The 26,965-nt window shown below is 39.5% G+C and overlaps 1 protein-coding gene across 1 annotated transcript in view; it reads left to right on the plus strand.

Moving 5' to 3' along the window:
- ANO2 (anoctamin 2) overlaps positions 1–26,965 on the plus strand; it is a 161,831-nt gene that overhangs the window by 8,494 nt on the left and 126,372 nt on the right. The window contains exons 3-4 of the mRNA XM_050969920.1: positions 2,306–2,710; positions 26,442–26,540. Coding sequence (XP_050825877.1) covers positions 2,306–2,710; positions 26,442–26,540 — 504 coding nt within the window. The remainder of the gene's footprint in view (positions 1–2,305; positions 2,711–26,441; positions 26,541–26,965) is intronic.

The raw sequence follows: 26,965 nt of genomic DNA on the forward strand, positions 1-26,965 counted from the left end.
TATCCCATTTTCTTATTCCTTGGTGTGATGGTTTCTTGTCTTGGAAACATCAAGAAGCAGTCAAAGCAGGACCTAAGCTGATCATTTACATCACTGTTTCTGACTTTTACAGTGGCTGTGAGAGAGGAGGAGAGAAAGATCTTGATAGTTCCTTCAGAAGCATTTTTGAAATTGTGACTTTTTGTGTTCCTCCCTAAAAATATCTTCTTATGCCAGAATGTCACATGGTAAAGCAAGCAGTGGAAATTTAGGGGCAGGAAATGTCTTTAGTGAAATCCATGGGAATTTTAATTAGTTTTCCATGAATTGGACACCCATAATTATGGGAATGGCACCTTGCTGTCAAGAGTGAGGAAAAAAGTCCATGGAGAGGGAGTCACTGTTGACTCTCCTCATCCCCTGTGTAACTCCAGCAACCCCAAATGTTGCTATGGTGCTCTCTCAGGTGGCTGGGATGTGGCAGGTGGCTCCATACAGTAACAAACAGGAAAACCTTGGAGTGATTTTCACATTCTACAACCTCCTTGTTCCCTCTCCCCCTTTTTGTTTGTGCTTCTTGGTTCTGACCACACTCTCCAGTAAGGGAGGAGAGGATCCTCAGAGCTCATCTTCTCTAGAGCAGGCTAATGCATTGCCTTGCACCAGTGACCTGCTGTGGTAATCATTCCTTCTGCATTGTATAGCCTGGAACTTTCTGAGAGGGACACTAGAAATCTTCCACAGGTTTTCCCTCACTGGGGCAGAGATGGATCTGGAGAGTTTGCATGGGCTGCCCGTGAGTAATACATGAAAATGTATCTAATCAGGAAATGGGGAATTGCAATAAAACGATGTCTCAAAAGCAGTTTTATATTCTGCCAGGATGTAGTGCTGAGTGTAATTTTGGATGTGCCTAAAGGGACTATATATATACTTTAGACAAGAAGGGTGTGATAAGTGTGATGTGCAGAACAGATTACTCAGTGGTAATTTTGTGAAAGGATGTAGCGTGAATGCAAACCCAAAATTTATTTAGTGACATGATGACGGAAAGCTACTTTGTGGGAGAGTAAGTGAAGCAAACCAATGAAAAACAAGAATCTGGTATTGATTAATATAATAATATGCACATTTACATAATGCATTCATTAATTTGTGTTGTTTTAACAAAAAAGATAATTGCCATACAACAAGTGGTTAACTTTGCATTCAGCACTACCAGCACATGTAAGGAAGGGGAGACAAAGAGAGAAAGAAACCTTTGACTGGTACTGGTCAAGATTTTGCTTGTGCAGTCACCTGTGGGAACCATAAATATTTGGAATTAGGTTATAGGATGATTGTTTTGAATCAGGTTGACCCTCGCTTTTATCTTTTCCCCCATCGCTGGAGGGCTGGTTCACTCTAGTGAATAACACTCTAGAGAGCTCTCCTAAGGGCTTTACATGGCATCTTTGTGGTGGAAATGGTGGCTGTAAATAGTTTGGAAAACTCGTGGGCTGCCTTTAATGAGTGGGAAGTGTGAGTGAACGCCTCAGTGTCAGACTTTCACATGAATGCTGCAGAATTCCCATCCAGGCTGGGGAGTGATGGCAGGATTACTGTTGGAGCTGCATCCTAGAAGGGTTCTGAGAGAGAGATGGTGAAGCAGGGATGGTCTGAGAGGCTGACTGGATGCAACATGGGTGGTTTGAAGGATTTAGCCATGGATTCCCTTTTGCAGTGTTACTGGCCAGTTACACAGTCTTTTCATATGTTAAAATACAAGCTAGCATGTCTAGCCATTCATGGGACATATCCTTTCTAATCCTTGGTATTTTCCAAAGTGTTTCTGTCCAGCCTGGCCCTTCTGGACCTTTTGAACCACATTAAAGATATTTCTCTTATGCTGGCTAAGACTGATTTCTTCCCTTCCAACACTGTTTTTGCTTCCCTTACAATTCTGTTTTTGCTTCCCTTCCCTGCCTGCTTTGCTCTATATGGCACATGGCCTGTAATATGGTCCTTATATTTACTCCTCTGCCCCCTTTCATAATGAGGATGTCCTCTCCCCTTGGTCTGTGCACATGCAGAACAGGGTGACAGAATTAGGGTGTGCCTCTGTACCCACCCTTCTGTAGGGATCCCAAATGTTGGATAAACTAACAATGTTTAGTTTATGGTCTGAGGAGGAATGAAGGGAGGTTGGTGTGCAAAATTCGTATTTGTAGGTCATGCCTGGATTTTTAGTGTGGCTTCGTGTGCTCAAGTGGAGATAGACCCCCCCCCCCAGCTACTTGGGCTTTTTGGCTTTCTTGTCTGTGCAACTTCCATATTTCTCTCCCAGATTATCAACAACTACGTGGAAGGGACCCAGGCAGGGGCGGGGGACAAGGCCTCCCCGAGTGGCCTGCACTTCAGGGACAGCAAGAGGAAGGTCGATTATGTCTTGGCCTACCACTACCGCAGACACCTGGCCCAGCATGTGCCCGATGCTGCCTCCCTGGAGCCGAGGAGCAGATCTGCCTCTGTGGCCCTGGTTTCAAATGGAGGCACTGGGAAGGGCCGTGCTGAGCCCCAGCAGCAGCAGGATGATGGCCAGTGTGCCCTGCAGGTGTGTCTGGGGCTGCCCGGCCTGGACATAGCGGAGCTCAGCCCGCTGGACGCCCTGGAGGAGGAGAGGCGGCTGCAGCGGGAGGAGTATGAACGCAACCTGCTGGAAGCGGGGCTGGAGATTGAGAAAGACCCCGAGGTAAGAGAGGGAGATTTGCACCTCATACATGGCATTGAGTGTCCTCATGGATAAATGGACACTTTGGATGCCCAAAATACGGTGTGAAGGGGGCCAGGGTGTGTTTGTGTTTCTTGGTCCTTTCTGCTTGAGAAAGGCGTGGTGGTTATTGTCATTTAATGTTGTGTTGAGTAGAAATTTCAATCTTACTTCAGGTGAAAAATTATTCCTTTATCTAAATGTTCCTATGGCATGCAGCAGACACACTTACAAAACCCCCCCCCAAGAACTTAAATATTGCTAAAATGAAGAAAGTATCTTTTAAGTAATTTGTTGGAACACTGCTAAGACATTTCGTATTTCCTCACAATATTTTCAGAGTGACTCTCAGCTTTCTTCTCAGCCATATGTAAGATTTGGGTCCTTCCTTCATTCCACCCACAAAATGAGCAGCCCTTATGCTTTGACAGGAGAAGATCCCAGGCTATGATGTTTTCATTCTGCATGTGTGTGAGGCTGGAATGCCGCTATGCTCACATCAGCTGGGAGCTGTGGTTATTTTACTTGGCTGTTGCCAGTCAGCCAGTCAGTTGAGCACAGGTCTTCCAAATCCCATGTTGTTGCACTGAGCTCTGTGCTATCCCTCTGTGCCCCTTTGAAAGTCATGGATATTTATATCCAATGAAGGGAAATCCCTGCTAGGTTCTGGTTTTAGGTGCTCTGGTGTTCTTGTCACCAAATTTGAGAGGTTTAGAGTGCCTTTTTGTATGTTCTGGGAACTTACAGCTCGTGTTGCTTCCAGTGCAACCAGTCAACACTTCCAAAACATGGAGCAAATCACAGGCAGAATCTGAAAATTTGAGACTGACTGGCTTAGCATAGTGTATGCATATTTAATCACTGGCAGGAGTAGAAAGAAATAGAAAAGTCTTTTGACGCTTAACATTTTCCTTGCCTAATTTTCTGAGTTGTAGGTGACTTTGGGTTGTATTTCACTGCACGGTCTAGCTGAGCCATCCTTGCACTGAGCAGAAAAAAGTGATCTCAGATCCTGATTCTTTTATGCTGGCTCTGGGGTTATGGTTCAGTACATGACCATCTTACTGCTATGATTTTTATAACCAAATTGCATAAAACCCAGGAGAACAGCTGTTTTTGGAGACCCCTTTCAGCTCTGAATTTCATCAGAACCCAAAAAGTCAAGGAGGAGATTTGGATTTGATTATTTGACTAATTGCTTACCCTAAGCCCAGCTGGATACAAATTCTGTTTTGGCCTTCTTCCAAGTGATGGCACATGCTCTTAAATAATATACAAATTGATAAATGATGTCATAAAGGGTTGATCAAAAACCCCCTTTTTGTCACAGTCTTCACTATGAAGGGAAAAAGGCATTTTGTAAATGAACAGGGAAGTTCACAGGAAATTGTTGATTAGCTCTTTTATGGAAAAAATGAATTGATTTTGAAAATTACAAAAAAAGCTATTCCATCACTTCCCTAACTGTGTATGTGTGGAGTCACTCCTGTCCCCCACCCCTCCTCCTGTCCTTCCCCAACACACAAGCTGTCTAATCAAAAGGGGAAACAGTTTTTCCTTTCAGAATCTCCTGAAAAACTGGAAGGGGCTGAAAGGACTATGCCTTATCCTTTTTCTTCCCTGGCCATTGCCTGTAGCTTTTACTTCCTTTCCTTTTTCTCACTTCACTGATTTTTCCTTCCATTAGTTAACTCCTGTTGGAACGTGCTGAAGGTTCTGTCCTTTTTCTTGCTGTGAATTTCCTAGAAAATGCTGAGTAGGCACATGTGAAAGGCACATCTGTCCTTAAATGTGGATTAAAATTGTGTGTTGAGCTGATATGGGAAAAACTTCTGCTTTCAGTCCCAGGAAAAAATATATGTCTATAAATTCGTTAAACTGAGAACAGCCTTAAAGCAGCATTTGTATTTTTGTATAGCACAGCGGACTTCCAACTACTACATTTCCAGTGGATTATGCTGAACTGAATATTTGGTTAGTGGAGGCTTTTTCGTTTGTGGTGATTTGTTTCAGTGCTAATATACGAAACAGATTTTTTTAATATAATACTATTGCAAGTTGAGATATATCTCTAATATATACTCTGGACCAGGTTTTGAGATAAATCTAATCTGGCTGCAAAGGTAAATATTAGAGGGATTCCACTTTTGGGCCCTTGGTTTGGAGCAGGCCTGGTTTTTCTGCATTACATCATCTTCCTATGGTTTTGCAAGAAAATCCACTAATTTGAGAAAGATGGGATGTCCTGAATAAAAGAATCAGGGAATGGTTTGGGTCTACCAGCCTCACATGGGAGTTGGGACATGGGAGTTCTTCCAGAAGCTGGTTTTGTTGGTTTAAACCTTTTGGACATCAGGAAGTTCATCTCTAGGAACACACGACAGAGTTAGCACAATTTAAAAATCTTTATTTTTGCAGCTATCTTTCTTTTAGAAAAGCAAGAATTTCTCTGATGTTAATATGTGTGCTAACATGTGGCATTATGATTGTTATATGTTTGATAATTAGAGACAAACACCTTTCTCACTTACATTGTCAAATGTGTAAAAGAAGAGGACAAGAAAAACATGAAGATATATAATTTGTATGTGGAGAGAGGCATATCATTTTTGAATTTGTGGAAAATAGGCAAAACTATGGACTGTCTCCATTCAGCCAGTTATTATTTGTGAATTAAGGAATTTTGGACTACATTTTCAACTTCTTAATAACTTTCTATCATTTATTATTGCTGTCCTCCAGAGAAACTTTCATTTCTCTTAATACAACATTCCTGGAGTTTTGTTGTTGTTGTTTTTTAATTTTTAATTTTTTTAAAATTTCCCTTTGACTTTTGTTTTTGCTTTGTTTTTCTTTGTTTTGTTTTGTCTCTGTCTGTTTGTTATTCATTCCTGGGGAAACTGATAATTGTGTTTCACCTAATCTGAAACCAGTCATTCTCTTAAATTTGAATTTTACTGTTGCTTTAATGACTGCAAATGCAGCACACACCATTTTCAATTAGTATTATGTCTGGTTAGGCATAATAGGTATGGAATAAGAAGACACTGGAGATGTGCCTTGGCATTCTGACAAAGCTGGATCATTTTCGAGCACATTGGAAATGAAATGTACTATGCTAAGTAGCAGTTGGGAGAGAAAATATTATTTCAAGGGGAAGATGATGACAATTTTAAAACAAAATGTAAATTATCCTCAAAGAAGCTCATCTAACCTCTATTTTGGAGCTGGTGTTGTTTCCAAAATGTCTCACTAAACTCCCTTGATTACATTACACTTGAGGAGAAAGGAAGTCCTTGAGGTCCTCAATGCTCATATTAATATTAGTGATGATGGAGGTTGTGATTGGATTATTCTGCTTGATATTCCAAGGCATATTTTGTAATTTTTGTAGAGAAAAATCCATGTAAACATTAAAACCCAACCAGCCAAACAAACCTCCCAGCCTGACTCAAATAAAAAAATCCAACATAGACTTAAAAACCCAACCAGCCAAGACCTCCCCAGCCTGACTCAAATCAAAGCTTAGAGTGCTGAAGTAGATTTTATTTATGGGGTTAAAATGCACTGTTTTGTTGCACTAAGGTGCTTCCTATTTGTCAGGGAGAAGGCCTCTCTCCTGTTAGCTGCTAGGGACAAAACATAGCCACAGTGATGTCACGTATATTGCTTAATTGAGAAGTATTTAAAAACCTGAAAAACGAAAAATTTATGGGTTATTTTCTTTTTCCAAAATCTATCAATGTGCTCTGTGGATACTCCCAGGAAAACATCTCATGCCCTTAGTACATGTGAGACACCTTGCAGGCACTCAGTATGGACATTAAATTGCCTCAAAATATTCATTCATCCAAAGTGCAGAGGAAAGCCTAATAGTAGCCAACATTAATTTTAAAAGGATATGGAAATTTAATATGAGTCCTAGACCTTTATCCCTGTTAATGAATGGCTCCTGAAGACAAGGAGGATACTGAGTAATGGAGCATTGGAAAAAGACTGGGGTCTTTTATGCTCTAGGTCTTTGGACTTTGTATTTCAATCTCTCAGCACTCAGAACAAGGCATTACTTCTTTGGGGAGCCAATTATATAAATATTTGATGCATATTTTTCAGCAACTCTAGTTACAGAAGCATTAATTAGCTAAAACGTACTGCTTCTGTGTGTTACTTATATGGGGCAGAAATGTAATACACAACTCTTATAAAATTAAAGTTGAACAGGCAAGGCAAGGTTTGCAGTGGTAATGAAGTGAACGTGTTGAAAATATTGACAAGTTGATTAACTATTTAAGAGGAAATTATGTCTCCATTTTAGACAGGGTTTTGAAGTAGCCCCATGGGATTTAAGTGTGATTAAATCAGCATTAAAATAATCCATAATAAAAGGTGGCTAAGTAGAATGGCTGTACTCAAAATCCATAAAAGCTCAAAATCCATATTATGAATCCTGGGTTTTTTTAATAACTGTGCTGTGGCTTGAATAAATGAATGGGCAGACTGACTTACTCTCTGTATGTTAATTACAATCCAGACTCTTGGTGCTCAGCTATGAGGTACCTTAGTCAAAAAAGCTTTCAAGATATGTAGAGAAAATTGAAAATGTGTACAAAAATCATCTATGTTTTGTCAATAACTTTTATAAAACTTTTGGGTAATCAGTAGTAAATGCCATCACTTGTCTGCAGATTGGGAAATGGTGTCATCCATATCCTGAATTTTAGATGAAGGTAGAATAGGGCTGTATATACTGGTGATATTTACAATGGGATTTGGGCAAGAGGCATCCTAATTTTACATATATTTTCTACATAAAGCTGTTTCTAGCAAACTTGCTTGGTAGAAATGGCCAGCAGCCTTCTGAATTTGTGTTTTCATTTCTCTGTGTCCTGTGCTAAGTTCTGTCACCTGCTGGGAGAGCTACTTCATTCCTACAAACTGCCTGGCAGATGAGAAGCCCATAGGGAATGTCTCATACATCTCTGCTGGGGAATGGACATTTGCAGGGTAGGGCATGCTCTGTAACAAAATCAGCTTCTTGGCCTGTTCACAGATGATTCCCTGAAAACATATTTTAATTATCAGCACTCTTGTTTGCAGCAGAAGTTTTAATGTGTAAATTAAATACCTGGGGAGGGTTTGAAGGGTGACACTTGAAGCCCTGAAGGACGTGATGCTGCCACAGTGCCTGCAGAGGAGGCTTCGAGGCTAAATAGTGATAATTTCTCCAAGGCATTTAGGCCAGTGCAACTTGAATAGCAGCTTCATGAAAATAAAGTAGTAAAATATGAGATAGTTTGGGGAATTTGGCTCTAGGATTTGTTGCTTTTCTGAGCCATTAAATGACAGTGGTCATGCTGCTTTTATTGGGGTGAGGTGCTGGGTGAGGACTGCCCCACCTGCAATGCCTAATGGACCCTGACCTATACTTTGTCACAGCAAAAAAATCGTGAATCTCAGGGTTTCTTTTGGAGGGAAAATGGGACTTTCTTTGTTTTCCTGTCCTCAGGCCACTGCTTACTTTGTCTCTAGCAGCAAACAGCCCTGCAGGTATCTTTGGTGCCAAAGAAGTGTTCACTTTTGACTTTCTGGTAGTTGTTCTGTGATATCACTATTTTTTTTAGAGTCATTGCTGGTTAGCCATGAATTCATACACCTCATGAAAAATCCTTTGCCTAAATCAGAGCCACTGAGAATTCTGCTTTGGAGCAGATGCAACACTGTGGATAAGTGTTCCCTGTTTTAAATATGCTGCTTTAATATATATATATATATATATATAAACTTATGTACTGGTTTATGTTGTAGATATAAAGGATCTGAGTTGAGACAGTGCCCCTCTCTCTCTTCTTCCCTTTTCTCTTATATTTTTTCCCTTCTGTCTGCAATGAGACAAGTGAAAAGATATTCCATAAGGTGTCATTCTGCCTTCTCCGATTCAGGAATAGATTCCAGCAGGGAATCTTAGTGAACATGTTTACATGTTCACTAAGCTCAGTTGTGGTTTAGCTGGAGTAATTTAGTAATACAAAGAAAAATTAAAATTTCAGAGATATGTATAGTCAAGATCTTGCAAATACTTAAGCAGAGCTCCATGCTGACACCTCCAAAGTGTTAGTTCAAACTACTAAAAAAAAAAAGTGTTAGTTCAAACTGTAATTTTTCCTTAATCACTTCAAAATGAGGAAGGATCCTATACTTAAGACTTTTCCTCAAGTCACTCAAAATCCGAAGTCTGTTCCTGTTGAAACTGGGGGATATCTACAGGCTGGGGGCTATCTGACAGTGGAAATTAGTCCTTGCAGGATAGGACTATCTTATGGGGAAAAAAACCCTCAACTGTTTGTGTGTGGGGGGAGTGAGGGGGTGGAATTTACTATCTTTTGACACATCCAAGGAAAGGTAATGTAAATAAAGACTCAGGGTTGCGGGATTCTTGTATGTTTTGAGCTCTTCTTGCTTTACTGATTACTCTAATGACTGTGTGTGTCATTCTGCCCAAATCTGAGTTGATCATGACATTATGCTCAGGCAGGCAAGCAATATTCTTTCAAGAAGTGAGACACTGTCAGAAAGGAATGATCCCATGTAGGGAAGAAGTGTTCCAGGACATTTTATATTGTGTACACTTTCAAATGTTATATTGTACTTGAGAGGGAGGCATTTTTGAGTGAAAACTGGATTCAAGGTTTTCAACATGAACAGTGGAGGCGTCTTTTCAAGAAAAAACAAAGTAATTTCCCCTTAGTAATCAGAATACCCTCTTCAGCTCAAACTGTTTCTTAAATCCTTTGCAGACCTATGTCCTAGGTAGGGGCAGAATTCCAACAACTTACTGCTAGTTCCTGTGGATGAGCACAGGTTTAGCTGGGGGAAGCTGTCATAGAGGAAAAGATTCATCAACTGTCCCACATGGCTATATCCGGAAAAAAAAGAGGAAACTGAGATTTTCAAGCCACCAGCTGGAATCAGATTGTATTCAAAGTATCTTTCCTGGTCATTTCAAGGTCTATTAAGTCACAGGACAAGGCAAACCATTCAAAACTATATCACAGAGTTGCTTCTGTCATTCCAGTGGTCCCAGGTCAGCTGTTATTTTGTCCTGAATGGAACTACAAGGAAAAAAATAATTTAGCAGAGTGGCATTAGGCTGCACGGCTCTCATTAGCATTAATGAGAGTTTGGTGGCTAAATCCCCATTCACAGAACGGAAAATTTATTCTTCTGGGTGGGTTCTCTCCTTGGTACACAGTGCTGATAAATGTGTCCTCTATTGAACATCTTTTTTTTTTACAGGTATGTGCTCACAGTAACAGGCCAAAGAAAAAAATCATGTTAGATCTTGATTTATGTAATACTGTGCTGCATTCTGTAATATTCTGCAATTTCTGTGTAGTTATTCAGGTCAGCATTAATGTAACAATGATTTCATCCCTGAAACCAAATGTTTGGACAAAATTATTTCTTTTGAACAGGTGCATGAATTTTTATTTGTTGTTTCTTTGGAGAGCTTTTTAGTTTGTTTGTATATGTTGATAATGGATATGTTTTCTTTAAGCAGTGCCATCTAGGAATTAACTAATTGGTTCTCTGCTGGCTTCTCCCTTAAATTCCTGGATTCTGTAATAATTTTGAAGCATTATAAAATCACTAAAAGGATTGACACCCATATTCTGTACTTTTAAGGAAATCCTGGAAGGGGAGTTTGGTAGATGATCTTGGAGTTTCACAAGACATCTTCTGGCAAAATAAATACACAAAATATATTTGGGAGAGAATGAGTTACTTGTAGCTAGGGTGGGAAAATGACTGAACAGCTATGTGGACTAAGGTTTTTGGGTTTTTTTGGGGTTTTTTTTTGGGGAACAGCAACTTATTCAGGGGAAAAAAAAAAAAAAAGACACCAATAGGAGCATTTTCCTGGAACTGTAGAGGTGGTCATTGCTTTCAATAGGCTGGAGTGAATGCAGTACTCTGGAAAAATGCCAGCATCCTTCTCTTCCAGAGGAGCTTAGTTGCACTTTCCTTAGTTATGTCCCAGCTGGGACATGGGGAATTTCTCTCCAGCCTTTGTTTACATGTTCACTAAGCTCAGTTGTGGTTTAGCTGGAGTAATTTAGTAATACAAAGAAAAATTAAAATTTCAGAGATATGTATAGTCAAGATCTTGCAAATACTTAAGCAGAGCTCCATGCTGACACCTCCAAAGTGTTAGTTCAAACTACTGTAATTTTTCCTTAATCACTTCAAAATGGGGAAGGATCCTATACTTAAGACTTTTCCTCAAGTCACTCAAAATCCGAAGTCTGTTCCTGTTGAAACTGGTTACAGAGTGTGAAGGATGACTAGAATTTCCTAATGCTTTGAAGGTTTCAACTCCATGCATGTCCTGTAAGTCACAGGGTTTTCAAGTTTTTCTGGATTGAATGTCATTGTTTCTATCTGTTGCTTGCCTCATTCCCACTATCCTCACTCATTTCTAACTTTGCCTGTCTTGGAAATCACTGGTGTTCCTGCTCTTTTTCCAACTCTCATATTTTATACTTCATTTTGCAGGCTTTGACTGATCATTCTTTGCTTGCCTCTGAAGATGTGCAAATGTTCAGCTTCCACTGAGCCCTGTTAGGTCATCAAGACAAAAGTAATGTCCTAAAGATTGTGTCTCTAAGGAAGGTCACTGGAAGGCTCATCATATACATATTTTGGTTAGTGGGATCTAGGAAATTTCATACCATGTTTTTCTTGTTAAATTAAGGGTACTTTCAGGCTCTTGCAGTGCAGTCAACCCTCTGTGATGCTCTGCAGCCCTGGCAAGGCTCCCTGCTTGTTGCAGGTCCCTGTGAGTTCACTGGATCATATTTACTCTCTGCCTGCAGTGGCACTGCTCAGCTTTCACAGGTCAGTGAGTAGTACCTGCTTTACCCCACCAGTGCCTCTGCCTGCTCACCTGCTCACCTGCCTCTGGCCTCTGCATATTCTCCCCCTATCCCTTCACTCCAGACTCCTGCAGGGCTGCTCACCTGGCTACCACAGGGTGCTCCATTTCTGTCCACACAGCTCTTTCTCCTTTTCTTGTATCATGTGACCTGTTTTGATTACTAAGGGGAAATTACTTTGTTTTTTTCTTGAAAAGACCCCTCCACTGTTCATGTTCAAAATCTTGGAAATCCTGCCACTTCTTGGTGCCACTCTGTCTTTCTTTGGTTGGTGTGAAGTCAGCCCTTCACCCTTCCTTGCTGCTCATCAACTGCCATCAGTTGCAGGTCCATGTGAAGTCACAACATCCAAGACATCTTGAATGACCCCTGTGAGTCCCTTTCAACTTAGATTATTCCATGGTCTGTGATCTTCTCCACTGAGAAAATCCACAGCTGGGACAGCTGGACACGCAGACTTCATACTTCCCAACTTCTTCTCTCTCAAGGACTTCAGTGCAAAATTTCCTTCCTCCCTTATTCTCTCTTTTATTTCAAAGCCTTATTTCAAAGCTGTCCTTAGGAAACTGCTCACCCAAAGCTGGCTGAGTTCAGCTTCAGTGAAGCACTAAAGTTTGCTCATTAAAGTACTTGCTTTACTTTTCAGCTGATGTGTTGCAAGAGGCACCTGAGAATACCACAGTGACGACCTGAGACACAGCTTGCATCGCAAGGGACCCCGGGGTGTTTTTCACCTGGAAGCCACAGTTCAGAAGTGACTCTCCTGGAAAGTATTCATTGGTTTAGGGATGTTTTGTCACATCTGGCTACCAACTGGCAAGGCTCTTCACACAAAAGTCAGCACAAAGAATGCTTTTACCAAGATCCAGCTGTAAATTGTTAATTTCCATATCTTCATAATGTTCAGACTTTCTGTCAGGACAAACCCCCCCCCCCCCCCTCCCATATCAGGTGACTTTCTAGATGATGTTATTAAAGACAGCTCATTTCAGTATTTAAAAGTAGGTGTGTTTTTATCATGCAGTGATTGGTAATCCTCTTGATATCAGTATAGCAATTCTGTAGTCATGAGCTGTGCTACTAGCAATTCTCCCTTCCATTATTTTATAAGAAGATGGAAATGTAACTAGAATGTAAAACAAATTTTGTTAATGTTGTAGAACTTTAAGTACTGTGAAAGACTAATAGGTAGCTCTAAAATGTATTCTTTCACTTGTACATGACAGTGGTAATTATCAAAGATAATAATTGGCATATAATTACAAGCACTCCAGTGTAACTAAAACCACAATAAAAAGTGTAGCCAAGGGATTATACATCAAAAGCTCTAAGCTGAATCCAGGAATTGAGGCAGCTGGCATCCTCTTGCTACCTGGACCCCTGAAACCAGATGGGAAAGTGGAAGAAATAAAAGAGGCAGAATCAGAATCCCAGGATGGCTCAGGCTGGAATGGACAACAGTGGGGCTGCTGGTCCCACCTCCCTGCTCCAGCAGGGCCATTGCAGAGCACAGGGCACAGGATTGTCCAGAGGGGTCTGGAATATCCCCAGTGAGGAGACTCCACACCCTCTCTGGACAATCTGTTCAGGGCTCAGTCACTGCCCAGGGAAGAAGTTCTGCCTCCTGCCCAAGTGGAACCTCCTGGGCTCAGTCCCTGCCCATTCCTCTGGTGCCATTGCTGGGCCCCTGGAGCAGAGCCTGGGCCCTGCTCAGAGCCCTCCCTGCAGACAGGGACACCCAGGGCTGAGGGCCCCTCTCAGCTGGGGCTCCTCTTGGGGCTGGACAGCCCCAGCTCCCTCAGCCTTTCCCTGTCAGAGATGCTCCAGGCCCTAAATCATCTCTGCAGCCTCTGCTGGCCCCACTCCAGGAGCTCCCTGTCCCTGCTGTCCTGAGGAGCCCAGAGCTGGACACAGCACTGCAGATGTGCCACATGGGGCTGGGCAGAGGAGCAGAATCACTCCCTGAGCTGCTGGCATTTTCTTAGGACAGACCTAAAAGGGCTCTTTCAAGTACTAGCAGGACAAGGTAAATCCTATTGCCTGATACTCTCCATATCCAGGTACCTGTATTCAGATGCATTTTTGTATAATCAGCATGAAGGGGTAGGTGCCTTTGAAGAGCAAATTTCATCCTGACTCTCAGCTGCCTGTTCAGAGTAATGACAGGAGCTTGACGAGCTGCTGTTGCCTCCTGCAGTTCCTGGAGTGAGGTCTGGCCTGACTCATACCTATGTCTTTCTCCATGTCAACGCCAAAATTGCTGTGAAATTACTTTTAGAAGGAATAACTGTTTTTAAATTTAAAATATTGTTAAATACATGAAGGAAGAGACAAGAATCAAACTTAACTAGCCAACAACTGTCATGAGACTGAGGGTATTTTTGGGCACAGGACCTCCTGTTCCTGTGTTCCCTGGCATCCTATCTGGGTTCCTTTCAGTTCTAGTTTCCTGTTTTCATCTCCTTTATTGTTGAACAGAACACAGCCACAAAGTGGAGGTGAAAACTATGTGAATGCTACGTTGTTTCGCTGGAAAACGGGTTTATCCTACAATCCCAAGATAGTTTGGGTTGGACGGGACCTTAAAGACCACCTCATTCCACCCCCCTGGCATAGGCAGAGACACTTTCCACTATCCCAGGTCACGCAAAGCCCCATCCAACCTAGCCTGGAACACTTCCAGGGATGGGGCAGCCACAGCTTCTCTGGACAACAAATGTGGGAAAGCATTTGTGTGAAGGGGAATGAGAATGAAAAATTGAAAGTTTTCCCTTGGCATGTCTGTATTCATCTTTACAGTTATTTGCCACAACTGAAAATCTGCTTTGCACATCTTCTGCTCTGAAAATATTTTTCTTTTACCTCCATACACTTGATGTAAATCTTCAGCTTTTCTTCCTCCCAAGAAATTTGTGTTGTTATTCTGCCATTTGCCTGTAACATTGACAGCTGTATTTATTACAGATCACTTTTCTAAAAAGTATAAAATTTTAGTTAGTAATCATGCATAAATGCCTATTAAATTTTGTAGAATTTTGTAGTTATTACTTAACAACCTGTTTTGTTCAGTCAGTGGCAAGAGGTGCATTACCACCATGAATTTGGTATTATTTTTCTCCAGAAGCCTGCATTGAACAAATGAATCAGGATCAGATGTTGATATATTAATTACAAGCAGGCAAAGTGTGCTGGAGTGTAAATGGAAATATGAAAACCCCAAATGGTGTTTATTCTTTGGCGGGGGCATGAGGAGAAGTATTGCACACCAGAGAAGTTTCCCTGGAGGGGCAATGTTCAAGCAGGAGTTTCTAATTTGGTTATAAATAATTGTGTTTATCTATCTATCTATCTATCTATCTGATCTATCTATCTATCTATCTATCTATCTATCTATCTGTCTATCTATATCTATATATCTATATCTATATCTATATCTATATCTATATCTATATCTATATCTATATCTATATCTATATCTATCTATCTAATCTATCTCTATCTCTATCTCTATCTCTATCTCTATCTCTATCTCTATCTCTATCATCTCTATCTCTCTATCTAATTCTATATATCATCTATATCATCTATCTATCTATATATCTAAATATATCTATATCTATGTATCTATAGATAGATAGATATAGATAGATATATAGATATATCTATAGATAGATATCTATAGATAGATATACAGATATATCTATCTATATATCTAAATATATCTATATCTATGTATCTATGTATCTATACTAACGTAGACTTAAGGAAAATTATGGCATTTTTTTAGACTTCCAGAGTTATGCATTTTTTAGACTTCCAGAGTTATGCACAAACACACACACTGTGTTTGTTTGTGCTTTTAGTCCAGAAAGAGCATTGCAAATAGCTTCATTTTTTTTTTTTTGGAAACCATCTCTATAAATATTTGAAAAGATCTAACACATGTTGCAAATATTTATTTGACAGTTTTTGTTAAAGCAAAATTTGAGGAAGCTCTAAAATCAAAATATCTTATCAGTATTAGAGGTCATTTTGTATATGTGTGAATGTCCCAGTTGAAGCCTGCTTCAGCCAAAACATCTGTTTAGTTATCTGCAATTGATGTGTGAATTTCTTGGCAAAAGCCCCACTCAATATTTTTAATAGTGAATGCTAAAGTTAAATTATATTTTTAATGTTTTCCCATCAAGTGCACAAATTATATAACCAAATCTGGATCTGTGTGGTTACTGCTATTTATACAACTGTTGGGATGTACAACAGATGAGGATCCAGCTCAGTTATTCAGTGATCCAGTTATTCAGTTCTGAATAAACACAGAAAAAAAAAAAAAGATGGATTCTGTATTACCAAGAAAATAGAACAGAGTAGCCAAGATAAATTGAAGTAGGAATATAAGGTGATATGTGCTGGTCTCTCAAACTTGTGCAAATGAGACTTTGATCTGACTGAAGAACTTTGTGGTCAGGATATCACAATGCATTTAAATTGTTCTTGAACACAAGTGCAATATTTGTGTAATAGAAGTGCCAAGATGGATGTGCTATTATGAAAGGCAAAACCACAATTTTCTGTATTGTTTCTTTAGCAAGTTAAATTTTGCATCTAATTTTTCATGCTTTGGTCTCCTCCTCTCTTTTCATTTGCCTGTTACTGCTTAAATCTGCTGATTTTTTTTTTCCTAGTTTGTTTTTCTTGCTCCTAGTTTTGTAGATTAAATCTCTCATCTCTGAATACTGTCCTTACTCCATGCCAAGAACCAAAAGCATTTTGTGATCAGCATTAAACTGATATTGACAGACAGAGTTGGTCATGCCCCCTGCTAATGAACTCAAGTTTTGCTTGAGACATCTTTGTTTACTGATGACTGGCAAAGCAAGTGGGGGGAAAATAAAAAAGCAAAGCCCTCCACTTTTCCCTTTGGATCTCAGTCCTGATATATCCTTTGTTATAAACTTAATGATGTCAGTTGAAGTGTGATCATGCTGAACGGTTCATGTAGGCAACAGTTCTTGGGTGATGCCAGGCCAGAGGACAGTGAATGCTGCCGCAGTTTGTTATGAGAACATATCCTGAGGTTCTTTCTCAAGCATAGTCCCTTAAGTCCTCAGGAGAACATCTCCTGAGGCTCTCAAAGCTTGGAGTGACAGGACAAGGGGCAATGGCTTCACACTAATAGAGAGTAGGTTTAGATCAGATATTACAAAAAAAATTGTTCCCTGTGAGGGTGGTGAGGCCCTGGCACAGGTTACCCAGAGCAGCTGTGGCTGCCCCATCCCTGGCAGTGTTCCAGGCCAGGCTGGATGGGGCTCCGAGCAAGCTGGGATAGTGGAAGCTGTCCCTGCCCATGGCAGGGGGTTGGAACAAGATGATCTTTAAGGTCTCTTCCAACCCAAGCCATTCTATGATTCTGTGATTTAGGCATTCTGTTGCTGAGCATATCTTCCTCTTATTGTCACAGCCTACCATAGTGTGCTTATGACTTTGTTTCTTGGTCTCCCTTTTGTAAACTTCTAATATTTAGCAGGAAATCATTACGGCAGAAGTAGAAGAAAAATACGACAGAACCATGCCAAAACAAAAGCTCAAAAATATTCACTGTGATGTAATGTATATACATATTTATAGCCATGAGTGCAAGCAGTGTTAATGTGTGATTTTGAGTGAGCTGATATAAAACAAGCAAAAATATTTCTGAAAATGACAAAATGCAGAGTACTTCAAATGAGACATAAAATGGATTTTAAGATGTGGAAGATGGAAGGTACTTACTGCTGTTAGTTTATAGCACCTCATTTTTTACAAAAACCAGGTAGTGATTTTCTGTAAACTTCAATTTGTATGATGCCACCAGGATTGGAATAACAAGTCTTACATTTTTTCCATTGCTAAATCATTTCCCTCAGGGCATAAAACACTTTGGTGGTATATCAGGTTAATATTCATATTCTGCATTCTATTTGCTAATTATCTTTTTTGTAATTGAATGTTAATGGCCCACTTGACCCTCATATCTCTAGAAGTGATTTGTTCATCTTTCCACATAAATTGTCATATTTCAATGCCAAGCTAAAAGTTAAATCTCACTAAAATGTTTTTGTTGCATGCTGTTGTGAAATGCATTGGAGAACCTACAATTTTACAATGTGTCAAGCTTTAGTAAACATTGATATTTTGGTGTTTGCTGACAGTTTATTCTTAGAACCATAATATAAAATGAAATTTGTGTTTCTTTTATAATGATTTGACAACTTAATTTTTAATAATCCTCCTTTATTTTTAGTGTTACAAAGGAGCAAACTAGTACTTATATATTCTGACTAGCTGGTGTCTACTTTTTGTATTGCCAGAGTGACTCTGAATTTATGGTAATGGAGAGCTAAATACAGCCAACAGAGTTTAGGGCATGTAGAGAGCAGTACTGCCAGTATGGATGAAAAAAGTATGTTGTAATCGTTATTGTATTGATATCTACTGAATGATTCCCTCGGGACCATATTTTTGGCAAACTGAGCGTATTGAGGCATGATTTTCAAAAGTGTTGATAATTCAGCACATTCTGCAGAGATCACTAAATAACATTCTGGCTGGCTAAATGCTGGCTAAATAACATTCCTGAAAATCCAATATTGTATATTTACCGGCTGATTTCAGTAATTACCCTGCTCCTGTGGAAGGTACTGTTTTGAGCCCTGGTACCACATTAGCTGAGGGTTCTGGATCTCCTAGCGCTACAGAAATATTCCCAGCCCATTTGCCAAGCTTCTCATGCTACTCTCAGCTGCAACATTTCAAGCAACTATTTATCTTTGCTTGATGAATCGCTCAGATTTCCAGGATGCAGCTGCTGCTCTTGCTGCCTTCTAATCATCTGCAGAGCCTGCAAATAACCAGCAGAGCTTCCCAGCTCCACATCTCCACTTTTCATCTGGAGCAGGCTTGTGCCTCCCTGGTTGGGAACTGCTTCTCCAGGTATTGGCAATGCTTCCATGAAATGATCCTGTGCTGTGAGAGATTCCCTCAGTGTAGTACAGGGGTCTCCAACAGCTGCAGTGGTAAAATGTTTAGGAAACAGCAGGAATGGTACTTTTGTGATGCTTTTACTCTGATATTCTGCTGGTGACAGCTATGTCCAGCTCAGCTGCCTTCCCCCACGTGATGTTGTTTGCCCACCTAGGAACCTTCTGGGGATCTCTATCCCAAAGTCTGGCACAGTTTCTTCTTAAAATGATATTCAGTTTTTGCACCCACAGGGCAAAGATACTTCCCTGCTGCATTGATGTTGATGTCCCTATGTTGACTTTTAATCTGACTTTGTTTGAAGCCTCGTAGTGCTTGTTCTGAAAGAGACTCCAGGCAGTCCATGTACCCCCCCATCTCCTTATCATGCAGGATTTTATAGACTTCTACAATAATTTCCTCAAGTTTCTGGAACAAAAGGTCTCAGTCTTTTCAGTGATTCCTATGTAGATGCCATACCAAGGCTTTGTGTATCCTCTGAGCCCATTTTTGGTCTAACTTGTCTCTTTGGAGGTGAGGAGGCAGAGAGTGCACACTGAGTTCAAGATGTGAATATTGCTATGTTTTAATGGGGTTTTTTTCCTCAGTCTTTGTACCTTTCCTAATAAAATGTAAGCTTTACTTTACTTCGTGGCTCTTAGGAAATACTGAGCTGCTATTTTTCAAAGGATTTTCTGTTGCAAAATTGTCATTACTGACCAGTATTGGTGAAATCAGAGCCCAGCATCTTATTATGTGAATCTAGATTTAACCCACAGGTATTGCTTTATATTTATTTACATTCAGACCTCTTTGCTATTGTTCAGACTCTTACAAAGCTTTTCTACAGTTTTTCAGAATCTGCCCTTATCCTTGCTTCCCTGAAAAACTTCATCTGCTTTATCTTTCTCCAGGCCACTTAAGCTGATGTTGGATACTGCTAACACTGCAAAATCCTCTTAGTGACTTTTTTTTCTTTCCAGCAGTGCAGGTTCTCCTCCTACCCAGTTTCTTCTGGTTTCATGGATTATTTCTCCCCCCCCGGACCTTGTTGCCGTATCCAAAATGAGTCACATGATGATAATGTGGGACTGCCCCTTACTTTCCCCCATCTCTTCCTGTTTGCAGTGAAGCTGTAGCTGTCCAGGGAGGTTTTGGATTTCTTGCTGGCAAAAAAGCCAGCCCAGATACTTTGATTATCTTCATCTTAATCCTCTTCCAGTCAAACCCCTGCAAATACAGCCAATCTTCCTTTTACTGCTACTGATCTTTGGAGAGAGAGAGACCTTGAAGGCCCACACCCTCCTGGAAAAGCTTTTAGCCTTTGATTTGGAGAACCCTCTTATTAAACTGAATACATTTGTACCATCTGTTAACACTTTCAAATTACAAAACACCCCCTAAAATATATTTGCTAAAAACAAATTGAACTTTAAAATCTTCCAACACAAAGTTGAATCATCCCTTCATATGATTGTTGATCAACTATGGAGGGATGAAGCAATATCTTAAGGTACCTTTCCTCTGATTTTTCAGATTTGCATCCAAAGTATTTTGAATTTTTTTCTTTTTCTCAAAATCCCTTTTTTCCTTGAAATTGAATTTGCTAGAGTGAGGGTTCAGTCTCTGTTTCATTAATCCCCTCACTGGGTACATGCCTGTTATCTGGTCTAAAGATTGACTTCTGTGATCTTGCTACTTCATCTGGAAACCATAAATCTCTGTGCAGATTAGTGAGTCTCATTCCCTCAAGAGGAATTGCATTTTGCCCTTTTAAATGTTAACTCTTTGGCCTCAAGAAGTTTGTTGATTTTATTATGGATAATAAAGTTTGATATTATGTATTCTGCAGAATAGTGGCTTATTTTTAGCTAATTTGGCACTGAATGTAGCCAGGCCAGCTGCTTACGTGATTTTCAGTTGACACTACCAAAATACAGGAGGTGTTAGAGAAGACACTGCTTCTTCTGTGAAGCAGTTTGAATTGGGTGAGGAGGCTCTTAATTTTACATTTTACTATTATTATTTGTGGTATTCAGTCTCAGAAGATGTGTTGAAATTGTGCCAGGTCTTCATAGCAAGAAATTTGTGTCATTGACACAGGAAAAATTTGCTGATAAAGTTATTGTAAATAATTAGAGATGATTTTGCTTTATGTTTGAAAGTCATACTTTTCATGCTGTAGTGATTAGTGGACAGAGATAAACATTTGGAAAGTATTGATGAAAGTGCAGTAATTTTTAATCCAAATGTGTATTTAGAATGAATTAAAATGAATGACAATCCTGGCATATTTTTTACTCACCCTTATATAGATCCTGCTTTGAACACTGCAGAAATGCACAGGTCTGTGCCCTGGGTTTTTTCTTTTGTTTTATTTGAGAGATTTATCAATCTATTCTACATTTGTGCTTGAGTTTCTGGCAGCTCATTTTCATTCACTTTTTCATTGCCATTAAAAATTTCCATCTTCTTTGGGGAAGCACACCTGTGTTTTTAGGCTTCCTGTATCATCTTCCATTCAGAGACATTTCCTGCCTGTACATGAGTGGGAAGATTTTGGTTGGAGAGGTTGCAATACCATAAGGAAACATTGCAAAGGATGAGCAAAGCCAATTGTTTCATTCCACAGTGCTTTACCTAAGAAAATGAGATTATTTAGGGTTTTTTAGGTGTTTTGGCCAGGTCTTTCATGACCGGGTGTTCTGTTCTATGTTTATACTCATTATTATATTCTTTAACTGTTTGTGTTCACAGTGTGAGTAAGAGAACAAAATAAACAAGATATTGACACCATCACTGTGGGTAGAAATTGGAAAAGAGAAAAGTAAACTGTCAAAATGTGTACATTTTGCAGCTTTGCTTAAGGTCTTGAGCATGTCTGTGTACCCATGCACTGAGGTAAATCTACACCCTGGAGAAATAATGGAAATAAAAAGGGGAAAGTTTGACAAAGGTAAAAGGGTTTTGTGAAGGCAAATATGAAAATGATAAGATGCATAATATATAGCCATATTGTCTTATTAATTTATTGCCTTATTTGAGCACTTCTCAATCTGGAACATATTGATCTTTACAAAAGCCTTTTAATAGAAGGAAGTTCCATTGTCTTCATAGATTAAGATGCAGAATTAAATTACCAGTCTACAATTATAGGATACAGCCTCTGCTATAAGCTAACATGAGCAGGGAATTGCTCTGGACTGAGATGTCCATGTCAGGACATTCTGGGTGTTGTTGTCTCACCTGGACCAGTGCCCTGCCCTTCCTTTTCCAAGTGGAACTGGCCCACACTATCATTGTCTGATTTTCTATCTTGGACACAAACTCTGGGAACAGAAACACACTGTTTCACAGAGAGAAATTAAATCTATCTGGCAGAAAACACAGCTACTCTTACAGTCTCTGCCTGAATCTGGCAGTGCTGTGTCATGCAATACAGTGCTACCCATGCTGGGGCCAATAGCTCAGCACTTGGCTCTGCTCTTGTGAAATGAAGGTGACCACAGTTCTGGTATAATAACAAGAAATTGCTTTTTATTTGCAGTATCACATCGCTTTGGTATTTACCTCAATTTCCAGGGCTGGTATCAGGAGAGCAGACATTATTTTTGATCAATTGCCTTTGCAGACATGATGGATCCATTTGGTGATGGAATTAATGGAAAGATGATTACTTTTACTGAACTAATAGGACCTGTCTTTTCCTCATTGCAAACTGTTTCACTGTCACTTTCCTTGTGTTGTTTCATTATATTAACTGGAACCATTAAAATATTGCTCTCAAGTATTTTTCCGTCCATTTAATAATCACTGAAGAATAAAATGTTTAAAGTTCAGTTATTTGTGATTTTTTTCCAAGAAGTTTACATGATTTATGCCTTTTCCATTTCCTGTGCACATTTTTTAAAAACCAATAGAAAGATTTGCCGTTCCCTGGACTCCCTTAGACATTAGTTAATGACTTATTTTCAGCTTCTTTCTACCCTTTGGTGTTACTTTCTTCCTGTTAAGATACACAGCAGATTTTTTTTTTCTTTGGACCAGTATTTAAAATAACTTTTTATTTAATATGTAAGTTATTTATAAACTGTATTCCTTAAATATGGAGTGATTAGTGATTTCGTGATGAGGAAATGAAGAGAAATACTTACTAAGCTGTAGCATTCGGTAATGAATTCTGTATTTGCAAAGTTCCTAGGAAGAGTGTGCTCACCATAAAAAAAAAAGGCTGGGGCTCTTCCAAAATCAAATCATTAATTTTGCCCTTTCTTGGCTTGATAGTGACTGACAAACCTGATGCCTTTAGTACCATATGATTAGATCACGTTAGAGGTGCCTAAATAAATTTAGTTTTGCTTAGTTATGCTTGTCTGGCCATGTTTCAGAATGTTTACCTTTCAATAAAAAGAATAATCACTTTATATATATCTATATGAGAACTTCTGTAGTTATACTTTTTTTCCTGCTGTGGCCTTGATGGTGATAAGTTTGGAATAAACCTTAGACTTGCAGCTGATTCAGGTTCTCATTTGTCTTACTGTTAAGGTGGGGAAGACAGAAAAAGTCTCCTTTGGAGAAATTTGAATTTTATTCAGCCTGTACATTTCCAGTCCAAGACAGAAAAAATACAATATAGGCTGCTGTTAAAGCTCTGCTTTAGACTGCTAAGAATCATGATAAACTGAAAGAAATGCCCAATACATTTTTTTTCATGTGCTGATTGAAAAGCAAAGCAGACCTTCCAGATTTTCTTCCATTTGACTTTGATGTTGAGCTTTCCTATTAAAAGGGGAAAAACAAATTCAGCTTCAGAGAACAGAGAAGCAGCCAAGATATATTTGTACCTTGAATAATTCTGAATGAATTTATTGAAAAACTTCCACTCTTGAAACTTATTGGAAGAAGTCTGTAATATGGAATATAGATTTGACAAGGGAAAAAAAAGGCATAATGAAAGCAACAAATCTGTTTGTCATCTGCCTAGGATTACTTTGTAATTTAAATAATATAACAGGGAGTGCAATGATAGAGACAAGGAACAATGCAGGCCCAAGGGTAAAGTCCTGTGGGACATCAGCTGCAAGTGAAAAAGGACTCAATTAAGGATGGCTGTATTAAATAACAAGTAAATGGTCTAACAAATCCAATGTTTGCCAGCACCACATGTTGGCATTTGTGACACATCCAGAGTACAGTGAATCAGCAGGAGTGATTTTGAGCATTCAAAATAGAAGACAGAGAGCATTTCATTAGATCAAAGTGATGAGCATGTACACAATTATAATTAATCAGAGGACAGCAGTTAGGGGGTGTCTCCGGTAAACAGTTATAAATCCACTCTGGCAAGGAGAAAAGCAAGTTCTAACTTTTGGAGATTTTTGCAATACAAGGAACCCTCTGGGAATGTTAATTGAGCAGATCCTTGCCAGATGTCATAAAGGAAAAAGGGCATTTAAAGGCACCTGGAACTGCTGAAGGTGAAGCCTGGAAAAGTGGGGAAAGGAATCTAACCAGAGGAGTAGTCCTATAGGTTTTTATTTTGGTGAACAACAGAAAATGAGCTAGACGGCTTGTCTCTTGAGCTATGATATTAAATTGATTGTTTCAAATTTATTTTAAAATTCTTTGATTAATTTGAATATTAGGAAGATATGGGAGTGTGGTTCTAGTAATCCCAAGGTGAATATCCAGCAGCCCATTTTTCTGCATCTTTTGATTACCATGCAGCAGGAGCCACCTAGTCCTGTTTTCCCTACTTTATTTACTTTGCATTAGTATTTATTAAAATTACCTCAGTTTTCTATCATGGGGTGATTTTAAAGCTTTTAAAAGATTTTTAATGATCTGATTCTTCATCATCTGATATCACTTCATGAACAGCACAACTTTCCAATTTATTTTTGTTCAGGTATACAAGGGTCATATTCTTCATCTGATCTCTTCAATCAAATTATTTGCCTAATTTTATTTGCAATTTGTGTAGTCATATGAGCCTGAAGTGGAAACAACCAATTAGATCACACTGTCCTTCCTCTTGCCAACATGGAATATAATTCCTCAGACAGGGACATGTGCTTGATTTTAGCCAAAAGCTCAGAAGAAGGTCCTGATCTTCACCCACTGAAATGTAACCTCTCATCTGTTATTAATCTATTTTCAGCAAATGATTACAAGAACATCTGCTCATGCCCAGTAAATTTTTCCTTCCTTCTCTTAAAGCTGACTTCCCCAGTTCTGCAGCTCTTTCTGCTTTTTAAAATAGCATTGGTCCACTGAATAAATGTTAGCTGAAGGTGAGGGAGGTATTTCTGTCATTCATGTTGAACCTACAGGGGAAATAAGAGCAAAGTGACTGCACTCATAGTAGGATTTCCATCTTTTTATTTTTGATTTTTAATCAGGGAGCAGAAGGACACATTCAGCAAACACGTGTTTGGGGTTTACATAAAGATGGAAGCAGCCACACAAAGATCATTAATCTTGGCCTTAATGATGCCTTTGAATAACAGGATCACTGACGTATGAAAAGACCTCCCAAGATCTTTGAGTCCAATCTTTGACCAGTCACCATTTTGTCATCCAACCTAGAGCACTGCCACATCCAGTCATTCCTTGGATACCTCCAGGGATTCTCCACCTCCCTGGGCAGCCCCTTCCAATGCCTGACCACACTTTCAGTGAAGAAATTCCCCCTGAAAATTTTTTTGCGTCTACTTCCATGTTTTTCCCTAAGGGATATCATCTGACAGTCTGTATTCAGGAGGATGATGGCAGAGGAGAGTTTTCAGGAGGGCTTTGAAATCTGAGAAGGCTGGAGCTGTTTGGATTTTTGTCAAGGAAATCCCCTCAAAGAGGAGGTGCAGTATGGGAGATGGTGTGACAGCTGGTCATTGACTTGATTTCTCTGATATTCACTTTCTAATCTCCCTTCCAACTTTTCTTTCCACAGCAAGCATTTATCCCTGTGATTTACTGATACAATTTGTGTGCCTTGAGGAAAATGCTGTCTGAACCTTCCTTCATTTAATTTTCATGTTTTTCTCAGGGGTGCTGCTTTCTGTTCTCAGGGTTCCTCTCTGTAGCTCAGATGTGCTACCAGGACATCTTTTGCATGGCTTGCAAAAAACGGACTGTGCCAAAGTTCTTTTGCTTTTTGGCATTTTATGCTTCTGACCAGCATAACCAATTATTTACATAAAAATGAGGCTCATATCTCTGTACAGAAGTTAAATTTTTATGTGTGTTTCCTTTAGGTTTGGTATTCCAACTGCAGATATTTAGGGCAATAAGTGTTGGGCCTCATTCCCTGTAAGGAACCACTGATCTGATGAAATCCAGAAAATAGTTGGGCAAAACTGAAAATGAGAACTAAAAGCCCACTCAGAGCAGGATATTTTTTTTTTTTTTACCTTGTTAGTTCAGATGGACACAAAAGTCCACTAAAAAAATCAGATCCCTTCTCAAATATTAATGTGCAATAAAAACGGGTGTCTTGGGTGTTTCTCATTTACATAATTCCAAAATCTGGACCTGTAGCTTTTTGTCATCCTGGTGCACACACAGCTACACTGCAGGCAGTAATTAATGAGTTTTAGAGCATAAAGGATTCATCTTTTAAGGAAAATGTCTGCTACTTTGCTGTGGCAGAAGTTGGTTATTCCCTGTGATTGTTGCCTACTGCTGAATGATTTTGTTGGGGCTGACAACCTGAGTTATTGGCACTATATTGTATTCAAGACTATTTAAATACATTGTTTCCCCTTTTTTTTATGTTTCAGAACAAGAGCCAAGGAGTGAGTTTTGTCCGTATACATGCGCCTTGGCAAGTCCTCAGTCGAGAAGCAGAACTCCTTAAAATAAAAATGCCCACTAAAAAGGTAAATATCTCCCATTTTCTATCAATATGTTTTATGACTGAAGGATCAGAATCATCGTTAAATGTATAGAAGCCCATAGAGTTACTTTGTTTCAAAAATCCGAGAAAATGAACTGTCAGACTTATTTTTCACATTTTCAAGTCTTTGGAGATGATTTACTGTTCAGAGCTATATTTAAGGGGGGATTTCCAAAGGGGTTTTTAAAGACCACAGAGGCAGCGGGATGATGGACTGCATTCAGGAGGGTGATGATGGAGGTGAGTGTAAAGGAGGGCTTTGAAAGCTGAGAAGGCAGGAGCTGTCTGGACTTTTGTCAAGGAAATTCTCTCAAAGGTAGTGTGGAAGATAGTATGAAACTGGTCACTGTCTTAAGACTTCTCCAAAGAGAGAGAGGCTCTCCCCAGAGAATCTGTTTTGGTGGTATC

Source organism: Serinus canaria, chromosome 1A (genome assembly GCF_022539315.1).
Source record: "Serinus canaria isolate serCan28SL12 chromosome 1A, serCan2020, whole genome shotgun sequence".
Classification (NCBI taxonomy): domain Eukaryota; kingdom Metazoa; phylum Chordata; class Aves; order Passeriformes; family Fringillidae; genus Serinus; species Serinus canaria.